The sequence below is a fragment of the Phlebotomus papatasi genome, chromosome 1, assembly GCF_024763615.1.
Source record: "Phlebotomus papatasi isolate M1 chromosome 1, Ppap_2.1, whole genome shotgun sequence".
Classification (NCBI taxonomy): domain Eukaryota; kingdom Metazoa; phylum Arthropoda; class Insecta; order Diptera; family Psychodidae; genus Phlebotomus; species Phlebotomus papatasi.
Genome location: NC_077222.1, coordinates 52364136 through 52380711, shown reverse-complemented (window position 1 = coordinate 52380711; position 16576 = coordinate 52364136). Strand labels below are relative to the sequence as shown.

Here is a 16576-nt window from a genome sequence, read left to right as displayed (position 1 = left end):
GTAAAATTCAAAAACATCTGATACCACGAAAAAGCGATTTTCGATTTTTTCGGCGTATTAAGATGGATTGGCCCATATAGAAAATGCCCAACCCTCCCATATTATTTTCTGAAATTTTTATAATGAACAGCGCAATAGTCCAAAGCCTCCGTAAAGAATATTTTTCTAGAATTATTTAAAAGAATTATTACAGAAGGCGTGGTCTATTTTTTCTTAAACTACACCTTATAGATAGGCACTTATATTACAATCGAAGAGATAATTGGACCTGAAAACTCCACATGTTTCAATATATTGCAATTTTAATTCTTAATTTTTGTAATATTTGTTTCGGACTGGAGTCTTATGCCCTAGACACACTTACGACTTAAGCCGAGAGATGACTTGACGTAATTATAATCAAAATAATAATAAGATTACATTTCCAGTAGTTTTTGATTAATGGCTTAATTAGTGTGAAATTGATAGGAACTTTAGGTAAATCATTATTTTGATTATAATTACGTTAACTCTTTCCGGACCACAACATATCCAGCGAACGAATTTCAGTAAAACTCACTTTATTGTAAGTCTTAGTGGTCAAATATGATACTTTTGTAGAGAAAGAATTTTCTCCGCCTCTGGGAAATTGGAAAACTCATGGGAACTTTCGTCCCCTAAAGAACGCAAAGGATACAAACTTGGACAAACTTCAATTTTCCAAAAGCCAATAATATCAATTTTGTGAATTATTTTTGCGTGTCAAATGATTCCTTTACAATGTTGATCACTAAAACAAGAAGAATTATTGACCAGTGTCTTGTGAGATGTCCAGGAAGTGCTAAAAAGGACACCCAGCTCCTGCTTGCCAACAGATTCCTCAAAATATTTCACAGAATAACACTTTAACACGCATTTCTCTCAACAGGATGTTATTGCAGACACATTAAGCTTTCTCAAGAGCCAAAAAAAAACACTTCCTGGACAATCAAAATTCACCAAAATCTGGAAGAATAGGAAAAACTTCCCCGAAAGCAATCTCCCTCGCTGTCAAATGTCAAAATTATCGGCCATATTGGCAAAAATTTCGCTCCCGTTTAGAATTTTCTTACAAGCGTTGGTGTCAAAAAGCAAATGGCGGACATTGGCGGGAAACCTTACATTTGACCTCTAGATTTATGCGGACGAGAATTCCCATCAAGTTTGAACAAGTTTTTTGCAAATTTATGAAAAAATTGTTTTTCGAATTTATGTAATCTGTAATTGTTAGTTATCATACTTATTGGCCCCGAGAGGTTTTTCCTTATTCGGGTCTAGAAATATCAAAAAAGTCACAATATATGCAAGGAAGCAGAAAATCGAAAATTCACGATTTTTGACCAAGAATATCTTAGCTCAGGAGTTAATTGGGATCCTGCAAAAAATATCCTAGATTTGGACATCCTTATAGTTTGTAATCATCCATAAGAATCAGAATTTTATCGATTCTAAATAGTCTAAAAAAAATCTTTTTTCCATGGGTACCCAGAGTCCCAAAGGAGACGAAAGAGTTAAGCAATCTCTCGTCTTAAGTCGTAAGTACGTCTAGGGCATTAGCGAGGTTTTGGACTGTTTAAAAATCCTAAATAATCCCAAATATAACTACAAAAAATTCAAAAAAGATATCGATAAGACATTAAAGAATTAAAACTCTGTGGCTAAACTTTTGGTCTGAAGTCTGCATAAGTGTATTTATAAGGATTTGTGCAATCTACTTAAAAAGTCAAACTGAAAGCAAAATAAAGAAGTAAAAAAAAAATTGGATAAAATAACGATTAAAAGTGGAAAAAATGCTGCTTATACCGTGATCGTGATAACTTAATTAGAGGCTTAAAATTCTTAATTTTATAGTATTTGACTTGGTAACTCACCCCACTTAGTTCCCGCCAAAACAGGACAAGCAGCATGACGGGTCTGGTAATCACCTTCGCCAGATGTAAAGAGATTAAACCAGAAGGCCGCAGTTCCCTTCTTGGGCCACAGAGCTGTCCTAATTGATGGGAAAACCGTTGCCCCTCCTTGGGAGACATCGCTCATATAAAATAATACTGTTGCAATGCGATTTCCCGTACCCAGGCTCTTAAATGCGTTTGTCTCTTCCTTCTGCAAGCATCCAAAGATGCCCATTATCCAAGAGTGACGTGATGTAACCAACACTGGCTTTATACTCACCCGAGCAAAGTCAAAGTGTGGCTCATAGTGACCCCCAATGCCATAATTTACGACCTGCAGCTCTTCGGCTGTCTCCACACTCAATCCGCTCATGTCAGCAACTCTTCGCCCAATGCGCTTCACAAATTCATGATCCTCGTCTTTAAGCCACGCTGATTTGCTAATCCGATAGTGAGCAATCTCCAATTCACCTGTCTTTTGATTTTGAACTGTAGCTCGGCGAAACTGAAATTGAATATATATCATATAAATTTTTTCTATTAAGAAATCTCATATTCAACTTCACATTTCACAATTTTCCCTTCCAAAATTGCACACCATTCATCCCAAAAATAGCATATAAAATCCAATATCTTATTTATTTGATATACAAAAGGCAGTGGAGAAGAGATATGTTCCCGATGAATTCTACATTTCCAAGACTTTGTCAAACATTATAAAACATTCATGGTACAAAACACATTTATTATTAAAATTTAGAAACAATATTGAAAATGTAAGCTTTCCTGTAATCGATCTTTGTGTATTCAAAAGATATAAGTTGTGCAGAAATATATTCAACAACTACGTGAATTTGTAATGTGATTTGATAAAACTGAATAACTTTTATTAAGATAATTGAAGAGGACAAGCAGAGGGTAGCTGGACCCTAACAAAAACTTTTCCAAAAGGTTACTATTGAACCTAAAATAGGATTAAAGAGCTACAGATTACAGATAAATCCAAAAGAAAGGCATAAAACATAAATTTACTGTTTACCCTTTAAGTATTTCAATTTTAGGACAAATTGAATCATTTTATGCATAAATAATTCATGATGATAAACATTACGCAAACACGGTAAATAATTCTGCAAAATCTTGGAAGAAAATGCATAAAGTCAGAGTTTTTTTTGCTTTAAATAAATTTATGCAGCGATATGAAACTTTGCGCAATTTATTAGTCATTTTTCAAAAACTTTTCATGCCAAATTTATTCAAACTTTATCCAACTGAAACAGGTTATGGAAACTACTAAGAACTATTTTCACTTTCAAGTCATACCATAAAGAATTGTGGGGCAGTTTCAGACATAAAAATTTGAATAAATATACAAAATCGATTTAAAGAAATAAATTAACCGAGCCTGGCATGAAACCCAGATCGATAATTTTACAAAGTGTTTTTCGCCATTTTTCGCAGTTTGATATTTACTTGGTCATAAACGTTTTGAACTAATCCATATGGGGAAAGCTCTACAACAAATAGGAAATAGAAAATTTAAAAATTCGATATATTGGAAGATAAAAGAAGCCAATGCTTATTTCTTTTTCACCATAAATAGCCTTCACAAATCTCCTTAGGGGGTAGTGGGGCTACTTTGAGCTGTGGGGCTAAATTGTAACACGACTTTTTCGCATATTTCTAAATGAAGGTAATCCTTACAATTATTTTATTTAGATCCACAATTATTTTGGGTATCTAAATTACATCACGTTAAAACCCAGTTTTCATTAGAAATATGCGAAAAAATCGTATAACAATGTAGCCCCACCTCACCCTAAATACGTAAAACTTTCATTAATTTAAGCAAGGAATATGAAAATATTTTCCTTACAGGATAATTCAATTTTAGACCAAGTTATATCGAAAAATATCAGCGTAAGTACAGTGTTTATTGGTGTTTATAGATAAGATCCTTTAAAAATAAACTTTTAGAATTTTATGAGCATTTTTCCTTGATAAATTTTCTATGAAAAACATCGGTCAAGGATAAAAAGCTGCAAAAGTCTGTATTATCATGTTTAATGGGCCTATTTGGTCTCGAGTTCGCATTTTCACGTGTCATGCTGTTTGTTCGTTCGTCCGTCTGTCTGTAGTCTGTATGTTTCCACCTTTACAGGTCAAACGGTTAGAAATAGAGACTTTAGACCTTCGCGGACCTCCTCCCTATAAGTAGGCCTTCGCATAATTAAGCAATTATGCATAATTAGCATAATTAACATGTCCCTTATTTTCCCCCTGCCCTCTACTTCCCCTCCAAAACCTTTTTTTTCTGAATATAGAGGTTGCTCAGACAGACATTTCGCTTATATACGAAAATACCGTTAAATCATTCCTAACAACAATTTTTCTACATCAAAGATTAAAAAGGCTCTAGAGAACGCATTTCTCAACCAAATAGTATTATGTTTGACTCTTTGGAATGGTCTTAGAATTCCTAGCTAGCCTGAACCGATTCCAATCGGTTTTGAACCTCTAATGAACTACTTATGAAGTGATCAGTAATTTTTGTCTGCAGATCAATTCCAATACTTTTTAGTCACCTTGAGCGATCTTTTAAGTGATTTATCAATCAATTCAAATCCGGTTTGAACCGATAAACGTTGAATGATGCGAAAATACTTAAGAGATCTAGCTTCAAAGTCACGAGTTCAAGCATTTCGCAAAGCATTAACGCATTGCCACCGCTTTTTCATCTGGATAACGGATAAACACAGAATTCTCAAGAATAACTACTATGGGAACTCTACAAGATTTGGATTAACTTGAAATTTCGGCCTCTTCTTTTGTTCCTCAAAATTGAATTAAAAATATTGCATATCAAACTTACAAGATTGGCGGTTGCCTACACACTATAAGAATTTTAGCCAGAATAACCCTATTTATGTTCAGTAGATCATCAATTTTTATCAGAAGACTTTCAGTAAACCAAATTGTCAATTATTAGTCTAGAACTTATTATTCTAAAAAAATCGAAACCGATAAAAACTTCGAATGAGCACAAGTTCAACCCAAAATAAAAAGTATATTTTTCCAAGGGGTTACTCAAGATCGAAAATTGTGTCCATATTCCGTTTATTCCATGGGATTCCCATGTCATTCTAATGATTCCAAATATGTCATTCTTTTAATAATTCAATTCGGTATTCTGTGATTCTGAATTATGCCATTCTGTGATTCTGTTAATCGCCGATATCTTCGAATTTATCGAATTTCAGATATTGCTAAATACGATCAAGGTAATTTTTGAACAAGAGCTACAATGTCGCTATGGAGCAGGTCTAGGAAATATCTAGCTAGAAAGCTTTACACAACAAGCCTCAAAATAATCAAAATAGGGCCAGAATTCAACTTTTGACAGAAAGTTTTTAAATGCTAAAAACAGCACTATCGGTTCATTTTTGATCAAAATTTACCCGCCATTTTCTTCAACGAAAAGCCCTAATTAAATTCTTCATTTTAACATGTAAAAAATATTCTTTTATCAGAATTTCCACTCGAATTTGTTATGGAGTGTTTTCGCTTTTGACAATAAGTTGATTATCATAAGAAAACGACTTGAAAATTAATTTATTGAGAACTTTTAACAGAAAACTTGTCTAAATTTTCTTAAAAAATTAAAAAAAACGGAAGGTACTTTTAATCCCTTTTCCTTAAAACATAAAAGCTAATATTTTTTTGTAAATCAGTTAAGTTTGATTATGTGCTATCTGGACTCCTTAAAATCATCAAAATCGGATTAAAATAAGATTGGTTCTGATGTTCAAGCTTATAAAGTTTAAAAGTTTTTTTGGTCTCTAAGAACATCGTTTTGGGATCCTCAAACTTAAAATGCAATTTCCAGGAACAAAAGGTTAGTCCGATCCATGAAAACGCTTTCCCTTTTATTGATTTTTAATTATGCTCATAGTCATAATAATTAAGCTTATTTTTACAAATTTTTGAGGAAAATTTTGTTCTTTGCGTTCGAAAAAACGATTTCCTTTGGGGATAGTTCTCCAATTTGGCTCCCCTCTTGTGCAAATCCTGGCTGCATCCTTGACTCTAAATAGAGCCTCTCATCAATCCTAAATATTGGGCAACTCAATCTATATAAAATATTGAACGTAGGACAAAATTTAGCGCCTCACAATTCACAATTTTGCTCTTCACTGAGAAAAAAAAAGAGGCTACGATTAACTTTTTTTCGTCATAACTTTAACACTTTTCTGGTGTAAAAATATATCAACATTTTTTAATGTTAATTTTACATCTTTTGAGGGTAAAATCAACATGAAAAAAGGGTAATATTCACATCGATGATCACGGATCAATTATAACGGATCAATACTGCAGGGTAAAATTAACATTTCCGGAATGTTATTTTAACTTTTTCGTATTTCTCTCAGTGTTGGTATACCAGGGGTCCCCTAAACCGTATTTGCTTACTGGGTCTTTTACCTTGTATCTGCCACGGGACAAATCGTATTTCTTTTCGAATGAGATATATTCTATGATTGTTGTTTTAGTTGAAAATGTCCAATCTTCTTTGGAAAATAAAAAAAAACAATCCATAGAAATCTGTAATTACCATGGCGGAATATTCAGTTAGAATGATTACATGATTTCATTTGATCCCACTGATTCTCAAGGAAATATCATTTCAGATTCTATTAGAATCTTACGAGTGATTCCGTGGAATCTATGAATTTGAACAGAAAAATGTGTCAGTATTCCAAATTTGAGTAACCCTTCCCAAAACGAATTTCTGCTCAATCTTTCACAACCAGTAAAGCTTAGATTTCATTGAGTGCTTTCAAGGTCTAGCCGGTCTAGCCAATCGCATTAAGATTTTTAATACTTTAACCCTTTAAGGACGATTGGGTCACCGGTGACCCAAAAATGAAATTTTTCCTAAGGTCATCTAAAGTTGTGTATTGCTCTAAAAAGTCAGAAAAAGTGATTTTTTCGGACCCCCGATTTTTGACCCTCTCGTCCTTAAAGGGTTAAGATCAAAACAAATAAGATTGCACTAAATTTTGGTGTACGATTAGTTAAATTGAAGCTGCACATAAAGACGTACTCCCTGTATTGAATAACAAATGTGTTTTGTCGAGGTTCAAAAGTGCGCTCGATTTAACAAAAAAAGTGGGATATAAAAAGGTTTCAACACCAATCATAAAACCTCACATGAGAAAAAATCAAACAAAATCAAAAAGTATAACTCAATTTATCATAATTTAATAAATAAAGGTAAAACGTACTTTTCTAAACTAAAAAAGGAGTACGGATTCATAAAATTTAATCTTTAGATTAGGTAAATTATATCAAAATGTAATTTTCTGTTCCAAGGGGGAAACGAAGGAGTATAATTTTATTGAGATTGAAATTCTCAGGTATTGTATTACGCTGTAGAATTAGAGCAATAAAAATGCATGGAAAAGCTATTAAAAAAATCAATGAAAATCATAACAACGATAATTAATTTCAAGAAAAACTATAATTGTTTTTCTCTCATCCGTGAACTTTTGAAATTGAATCCTTCTAATGAAAATGTTTCCCATAAACTTTTGCGGAAATGAATAAATCCAATTAAAATTATGTTAGTAAATTTATTAAAACTATATCTACTTTCATCAGGGGAATAATTGTTAAAGTTGCGCGTATTTATGTTTCAAGAGTAAATTTCATTGAGTTTAATTAGTTTAGGGATATCAATTGACTACACTGCGATTGAATTATCTTTGGTTTAGCAAATTGGAAGGTTCTCTTTTGTGAATCACCAGAAATGTTGAAGAAAATGGATGAATAACTTTTGCGGAAGTTTTAAAATAAATAACTCCAGTAGTGCCCCAAAAAAAAAGACCAAGAAAAAGAGGCATGGATAACCAACTTAAATAACAAATATTGAAGATTGCGTTTGAATGCAAAAAGTTTTAAACTTTGACTGTTAGAGCATGAACATGGAAAACAAGATGATAAGAAATTTAAATTTAAGCTGCAGATGTTTCGTGGAATAACTTTTCAATTAGATTGTAGAAAGAGAAGTTGAATATACTTGAGGATTATAGAGAAGTTGTACTGAAAGTTAATTTTCTCGCGTGAAATACGATGAAATCAGAGATCAAAGTATGAGATGATTCTATAGAGAAGGGACTTATGAATAAGTGTTAATGGCCTTTTTTTTAGTCGGTGACCATGCAAAGTAAACTGGATGAAGACTCACCCTCGGTTTAGACAGCTTCTTCACAACTTCAATTTCCTCATCAGACATGACATCATGGTAAATGACGATGTAGGGCGTCAGACTGGCTTCCTCCAATTTCAGTGGAGCAATTTTCAGGAAAGGACTGTTATTCGTTGCATAGCGACACCTCAATGGTGCCAATTCCAAAGGTGATGGTTTAATATCACCCCGGCAGAGCATTTCATAGAGCCGCCTCTCCGGAAGATCAAATTTCGACGGATCACTTACACTGCGAACTTGCTATTTGAAGGCAAAATGTCACGGAAATTTAATGCAAAACCACTCATTTGGGGCAATTTTCTTCGGCATTGAGCTTCATTCCGTTTTGTACTTACCTCAAAATCCATGTCGAGATCTTTAGAACCATCATCACCACGAAGTTTGCGATCCATTTTCTGCAATGCCAGCTCCTTCTCATAGTACTGCTTATTGCCAATTGCCCTCTCGTGGTCTGGTTTCAGCTCCAGCAATTCATTCGTCATAGTGAGGGCTGAGTCAACGTTACCTGTTGAAAAAGACATCGCACTTGAGGAAATGTAATGGCACTGCTTCATTTTCTTCGATCTTCCAATTTTTTTTTTTTACAAATCCGGAAAGAAATTTTTTTTAGCTTTATATGACATATAGTAGCGGAAGGTAGGGCTACATTGAGCTGGTGCTAAACGCTATTTTTTCGCATATTTCTATAGAAAGTTGAACCTAGTTATAACTTAATTTAGATCCTTAATTGTTTTATCTATCTAAATTACATTAAGTTAGAATCCAGCTTCAATTAAGAATACACAAGAAATAGGGTAAAGAGTGGAAAGCAAGACAGTTTGGAAAGTGGGACCAAGCAGTGTGGAATGTGAGACATCTCCCTAAAAACTTGATAATAAATCAATTAAATATTTCAATTGTCGATAAAAATAATATTAAACCTAATTTTGTGATTATTTGAGAAGTTAAAAATGCAAAAGTCTTTATTAAACAATCAAAGGATGACTTGTAAGAAGAATTTAAAAAGTGTATTACATGCGTGATATTCATAACCTTCAGACGGTACAGTAGAGTTCCTCAAATTTGAACATTTGGAGGGTATAGATGACATTTCTCACTCCTCAAATTTGAACGATATTTTCAAAAATGTAACGGAATTCATGTGAAATGCACTTTCCGTAAATTAAGATAAACAACTTTAGAGAATATATCAATGTAATTTATTGTGAAATAAATGAAATTTGTTGCGGAAGTTAATATAAAACGATACTATTGAGGAAATACCAGAGAAAAATGGCACTCCACGCAGAACTTTCTTCACATAACCTCAAATTTTACATTTTGAACTCAACTGTCGTTCAAATTTGAGGAGTTCAAATTTGAGGAATTCGACTGTAGTTGTCATTTTCTCTGTTTCTTATGGAGGTTGCTAGAAAAATATCAAAGTGCTTTGTTTGATTTTTCGGTATAATTTGTGAAATATTAAAGTCAAAAAGGAGAGAAAAGTGATTTAATTTCGTGTTGCATTCAAAACAAGTTTTGTGAAATCTTGGACAAGTTGATTTTGTGAATGAATTTGGTGGTTTTGTGCAGTGAAATCATGTCAACAATGAAAAGAAGGATCCTTAAGTACCCGGGAAAATAGTTGCAACAGCAGTTAGTAGCTGATAAGGAGAAAATCTCCTGGAGAAAGGCTGCCAAGACTTCCAGATTCCGAAGACCACTTTTTCTGACAAAGTGGTTATTAAAAATCGCAAAAACGCCTTGAGAAAAACAAAGAGGAGCCTTTACAGAGCTCCCAAAGGAAGTGGAAAAGGACCTGGCCGGATTAAGAATTGAAATGTTATAAAAAGTTTCATCCGCTTTAAAGACTAGAAAAATTGTTGGACAGCGCGAGGCGTCTGTGAAATTTACAGAACCTCTTTTTGGTTGGACGTCCAGGAAGTTCTTGGTAATTAGGATTCCTTAAGTGTTACCCGGATATAAATCAGGGATTAGCATAACTATCCAATATGCAAGTATACGTAGAAAACTCCCAACTATTGATTTTCTACATATTTCGAATAATATTTTGTCATTAATATCACTATGTCCATCTTTCCAAAAGTTTTTGTCCCACTTTCCAAAATTTTGTCCATCTTTTCAAAATGTGTTGTTTTCTAATTTGATTGAATATTCTAATTCATTGGTTGAAAATTCTAATAAAAACAGTTAAGATTCTGTTAGAATATTTCACAATCAATCTCATAATGCAAAGAAAATGAAAATAATAAATATTTATTCGGCTTAAAAATGCATTTAAAATTGAAGTGTCTCCCTTTCCACATTTCACCTTAGCGTATTTAATGTAGCCCCAGCTCAATATAGCCTCACCTCCCCTTAGCAGAAAGCTGACAAGAGAAAAAACCTGTTTTCTGTGTTTCGATTTTTCCTGATTAATTCGCTACGATATTCCGAGAATTGTCCTCCTCATCCGGATTAATACTGTTTCATTTTTTTCCATACAAGGATTTGGTAAACAGTCAGTTTTTCCACAATTACTTAAAATTAGCATTACCTGAAATAAAGTACTTATTAATTGCTTAATAAGTACTTAATATTTAACCAAAGATGTTTTTCTATCAATTCTCTTTGATATAACATGAACAATCTTAATTGCTATCAAGACACCTTCAAACCTAATTACCCAACTGCAAACCATTGATTTCTACAAAGCAGATGCACCTTGTACATTTAACATTTTAGAATAAATTTCCATTTTTTATAAATCTATTTTAACAAATGACTTAATTACTTTAGGAAGTTTTAACTTTTCCAATTTGAATAATGCGCTAACATGTTAAATTGAAATGGATTTCAAGATAAGAAAAATTTTCCAGATTGGCGATCATCACTAGAGAGTGTTCAATAAACTCAAATAAGTCCTATTGATATAAGAGTGTTACACAAAAAGCGACTAGAACTTATAAAATTCTACTGCTAATTTATGTACCGGACTTAACGAATTTTCCGGACATCCTGCAAGATCACATAGTGTTAAAGGTAATTACTGATTGATTAAGTTTACGTTTTTTACAGTCCTAAAAAGAATACCTTATGTATCTTATTGTCCAAAAATGTACATTTCTTTAATGTCCAATTACGGTAAGATGAAGTATTTATTGATTTTTTTGCACTTTGGTAACTTTTCGTGGTACCTATGGGATGATCTGACTAATGATAAACAACTTCAAAATTAAACTAGGGTAAATGTCCTAATTCAAAACCATTTCCAAAAGCTTTAACCTTGACAGAAGATTCAACACATATAAGTATATAGTTTTTCTGATGAGAATTACATGAATTTGCTCCTTTACTCTTCTAGAATATAACTGTTTAGTGAAAATTCTTTCGATATAATTTGAAAACTTCTTAAATGCAAGAAAAATACGCGAGCGTAAAATGCTTCTATTGGAAACATATTAATCCAAATGGAGACAAGAGAAAGTTTCTAATTGGAGACAAACAGTGTAAGTGAAACCGCGACGAAAGGCTTCTAAAACCTTGTTGAGTTGCTCTTGAGTGTAGGATTTGTACTTTTTTCCTTTCCCATCTAAAACAATAAGAAAATCTCTCCAAAAAAATCATATTTCCAGGGTTTCCTATTGAAGCATTTGCAGACACTTCAGAAAAACCCTTTTTATTCACGAAATAGGTAATTATTTCATTTCAAAACTTCACGTGCCGTTAACAATAAAGATTAGCACTTAATTTAACTAAAATTAGCGAGAAATGTGACATTAAATGTTAAACAAAACGAATAAACAACAATCACCTCATTGTGTTTTTCATTGGAAACATGGTCGATCGATGAAAAATTCGATGGTGAAACGGTACACTTTTAATTTTTCTGAGACATTAACAAATTAAAATTTGTGAATATGAATGGATTTTCGTTTTATTTGGAGCAAAGTTAACTAAATAATGAAACTGATGTATAGAAAATATATAAATATAATAATTTAGTACTGTATTTATCGTGAAAACAATGATGTTTCCATTTGGAGTAGCGAAAAATTTCCATTTTGAGCAGGTTTTGAATTAGCTTAATTTACCCTATAAACTCGATAGATTTTAATAGAAACTCAACACTTAACTCTACTTATGGGTTGGTTATCATTCTCCTGTTGTTCACAATCTGTTTTTGACTAAGAGATCAGCGCAAATTTTTTTCAATATCTTTCAGAAATAATACAATTTAATTTCGTACCGAAATAACAATCGATTAAATTAATGTACATTACTAATTGATAATCTTTTGAAACCGGGTCGTGTTTTTTACGGACTTTCAAGACCCTTGGCAAGACCTTTCAAATAAATAAATAAATGAATATCTTATTATATTTTTTGAGACGATTTAACAGTTTACATCATTATCAAATAATTCAAAATAAGTTTTGCCGTTAAACTTGCATAAGTGCGATATGAAGAAGTCACTTCGGCAATGCAATTTTCAGGCAATCTCTCACGTTTTACACCTCGCGAGACAATCACGGCATTCACATGTCTCACATCATTTAATTTAACACAAAAAGTCTGCACGATTGTCATCCAATCGGGCATAATTTTAAAGTGCCAAAATCGTGAAAGAGTTTATTCTTTTTTGCCTAAAGAGCCTCACCTTGTTTGTACGTGGAGAAGGCCAAGTACTCCAAAATGTCAGCCTTTGTGGTCGTTGTGCCGTTTTCACTCCTCAGCAGACGATCCATGGCTTCCCGCATCCACAGGACCGTGTGATAGAAGTCTCCATTGATGTAGGATTGACGACCTAGTTCAAAGCAATCACCAACGGACATTTCCGTTGCATACTGAATCCCATTCAGTTCTCCACGAGCTACACTGGCCGTGTCCAATTTGTAAGTATCCTGAAGTCTCATGAGGGCTACAGCTGCTCCATTGAGATCCTCATCTGTTGGGAACTTGAGGACATTCCTGTAGTTTGTCACATTCTCTAGGTAGACTAGGGAAAAGCAAAAACATTATTAAAAATTTATCATAATTGCAATTGTTGACGAACTTACTTGATCCTACATCAAATAGCATCACATTCTCAACCTCCTTCCAGTCAGTCGTGAGTCTCTTGGTGAGCAGAAATGCATTTATCGGATTAGTGAGATATCCGGCAATATCTGCAGCCGCTTCGTTGTGCTCACTTTGGTATTCTGCTGCTTTCCTGTTGAGATAAGGGAAAGTGTTTTAATATTCAAGGAATTTAACGGATTTAACTCATTTAACTAGTTTGTCATAATTTTTACATTAAATAATTTGACTCAGTTTTTAAAACGGTATTTCAATTTAATTTAAATTCAAATATCAAATCTTAGCAAATACAAAATAATGAAATTATTATATATTGATAGAATTTAGTAATATTAAGTTAAAAAAAACGGCTAACTTTCAGTACTTGATGTTCTCTGGGATAGGGAAATGTAGGCAGCCTTCGCACATTTTAGATGCTATACCTTAAAAGTATTTTCGCATCACCGATTCTCAACCGATTTGAACCGATTCATAAATCATTTAAAAGATCCTCCAAAATTGTTTTAAAATTAAATAGAATTGATTTCCGGATAAAAATTAGTTATCGGCTATGAACCGGTTCATTACCGGTTCAGAACCGATTGGAACCGATTTAGTTTTATAGAAAATTCCAAGACCTTTCCAACGAACCCAAATATGATACCACTCGCTTAATAAATGCGCTTTCTAGTGTCTATTTAACTTTTAATCTTGAAAAACCGTTATTAGGAATGATTCAATGGTATTTTCGTATATAGACGAAATGTTCACCGGACAGGACATATGGTTAAATTAAATTAAATTATTTCACTTTTAATAGTATAATTGTCCGTGATACTCGATATCTTCCCAAGAGACAAAAAGGCGTTTCAAATGTTTATCACAGATAGCCCTACTAAAGTAAAAAATTTTAAGGACTTCAAGTAAAGCAAATGAAAAATAAAAAGAATATTACAATTTTGAGCCTTCATTTTAAAATATATATCTTTCAAAAATATTGATTTTGGCAAATTTATTTCACATAAGAATTGCATTAGCGTGTGTTTAAGATAATTGGATCCAGTTAACAAGGATTTGTTGCAAATTGTAAAAATTCTTGAAAATTATTTACCAATTTTAGTAATTAAAAATATAACCACACGGGTAAAATGTTGCAAAAATCCCCAGTGAATGATATTTCCGTAATTTGCTCTGTTAATTTCATCTCCAGGTCGCCTTTTCTGCTTTTTCTAAATCAGCAAAAACAAAACACTTTTCTTTCCAAAATCTTTGGAAAATTGCTGGAAAAGCACACTTTTTTGAAAATAAAGAAAAAATTTCTGATACAAACTTGTACTTGAATAAATTTCTTATTAAAATTTGTCAACTGAACATTTTATTTTTTGTTAATAAAACGGGTCCCCGGTCAAAATGCCCGAAAGCCAAAATCTCGAAATCTCAAGTGTCAGAGCTACTTTCACTTCTTTTTCTATGCTTGGAAAATTATTCTACACATTATCCTCCATATAGGGTAAGTGTGCCAAATTTCGGCATAGTTGCATGCAAGCGTCAAAGTCTCAAGTTTGAAATGTAATATCTTTAATAGAAATTGATTTTTTTCATTCCTTCTACTTTAGGAGTGTTGCTTAGAACCTTGTAGACAGTTAATCGTCTTTATTTACTTTAAAATCGTTCTTAATACATTTTAAAATGAATAAAAATGCAGACATAGCTTTGGTGCCCTATTTCGGCCACCTTCATTCTCATAGTTCCTTGCCCTTCGGGAATTCTTCCAATATCTTTTTCACGTCATCTCGTTTGTCAAAGCTACATTTTTTGTTATTCTTTTGCATTGTACAATCTCTAGAGTATGTAAAAACTAAAAAATCATGGAAATTCGAGGAACAAAAAAGGTGGCCGGAATTGCAATCTGGCCGGAATTAGGCACACTTACCCTAACTTCATCCCTTTTAAGATTTTGAACATGCGGGATTTTGGCTATCGGGATTTTGGCGTTCGAGATTTTGTCTTTCAGGATTTTGGCATTCAGGATTTTGGCTTTCGGGATTTTATCTAACTCCGCATAAAACGATATCAAATATTATAAATAATTTTATATATAGTGGCGATAAGATAAATAGGACGCCTTCAGCGATTTTCCTATTTTGATGTTTTATGATACAATATCAATCTTTATACCTGATCATGCTTTATTTTTTTGAAAATATAATGCCTATTATAAATAAAAATGATAATTATTTAATATTTGTATCTGTTAGAACCATGTGTTTTTGCCATTTTATGAGTTTAGTTATAACTCCTGCGTTCAATTTAAATAGCACATTTTTATTTTCTCTAAAAATATTACCTGAAATTTACTTTTATTATAAAACTCATTATATATCTGTATTTTTGATCATTTATAGGCATTAATGCCACAAATTTTCATTTTGGTGCAGATTTACACGCTTTACGTAAAAGAGTTTAGGATAACTAAGAATTTTTTTTTTGTAAATTATATTGTTCAAGGAAGATAACTATCAATTTAATAATGTTTTATGATCAAACTTACAAATCATGCAAAAACTCGAAAATTTCGAGAAAGAATAACGATTTCTAAAGAAGATTCTGCCATTGTTTTTATAATAAAACTGAATTTATTTGCCGCCGTTCCGAAAATAAAGGAATAAATTAAACAAAAGTTGAAAAAGTAACTGAAGTCATCATTACTGAAAGCCAATTTTCTAAAAATACCCGGTTTAGAAGCGTTGTCAGACGTACAGAGTTGGTATTCAAACGAAACCATACCTGTTGTTTGATTTTCGTTAAAGAGCATATGCAGAAGGACCTGCAATTCTGGAATAATATTCTTTGAACAGATGTATTCCTGTTTAATATCACAAGATATGACATATCAAAATATTAGATGTTCCAAAAGTCAAGAATTTTGTCCTTGATACATAATTAAGAACGTAAAACTTAGCGGTGGTAATTTTATAGTATAGGGTTACTTTTTGCGAAGTGGAGTATGGTCTGTATATGAAATATTAGGTAACATAAACCTATTTATTTACAAGGATATCTTTGGACAAGACATGTACTTTAATATCGAAAAGAATTTGCTTTTGGTTTTTAATTTTTAATCAAGCTAGTGATCCCAAACACACTGCCAAGAGTTTTTAAAACTGATTCAATCAGGACAAAATTGAACTTCTGGAATGGTCAGGAGGGTCTAAGGAGCTCAATCCTGTCGAATTTAAAGGAATAGATTGACCACAAAATAAATCTATCGAATGTGACTAATTTGGAATAGTTTTAAGTAGATATCCACATTACATGAAATACAATCACATTAGAATAGTGTCAAATCCTGATTTCATTA

General features: G+C 32.6%; 1 protein-coding gene across 2 annotated transcripts in view; it reads right to left on the bottom strand.

Moving 5' to 3' along the window:
* Positions 1 to 16576, bottom strand: part of LOC129806049 (prolyl 4-hydroxylase subunit alpha-1-like) — a 186297-nt gene that overhangs the window by 155896 nt on the left and 13825 nt on the right. For both annotated transcript variants that reach the window (XR_008752143.1, XM_055854368.1), the window contains exons 3-8: positions 13218 to 13369; positions 12818 to 13156; positions 8514 to 8683; positions 8158 to 8418; positions 2191 to 2415; positions 1890 to 2121 (exon numbers count right to left, since the gene is read on the bottom strand). Coding sequence is in view for 1 of the 2 variants with exons in the window: in XM_055854368.1 (XP_055710343.1) it covers positions 1890 to 2121; positions 2191 to 2415; positions 8158 to 8418; positions 8514 to 8683; positions 12818 to 13156; positions 13218 to 13369 (1379 nt within the window). In the remaining variant the exon portion in view is untranslated. The remainder of the gene's footprint in view (positions 1 to 1889; positions 2122 to 2190; positions 2416 to 8157; positions 8419 to 8513; positions 8684 to 12817; positions 13157 to 13217; positions 13370 to 16576) is intronic.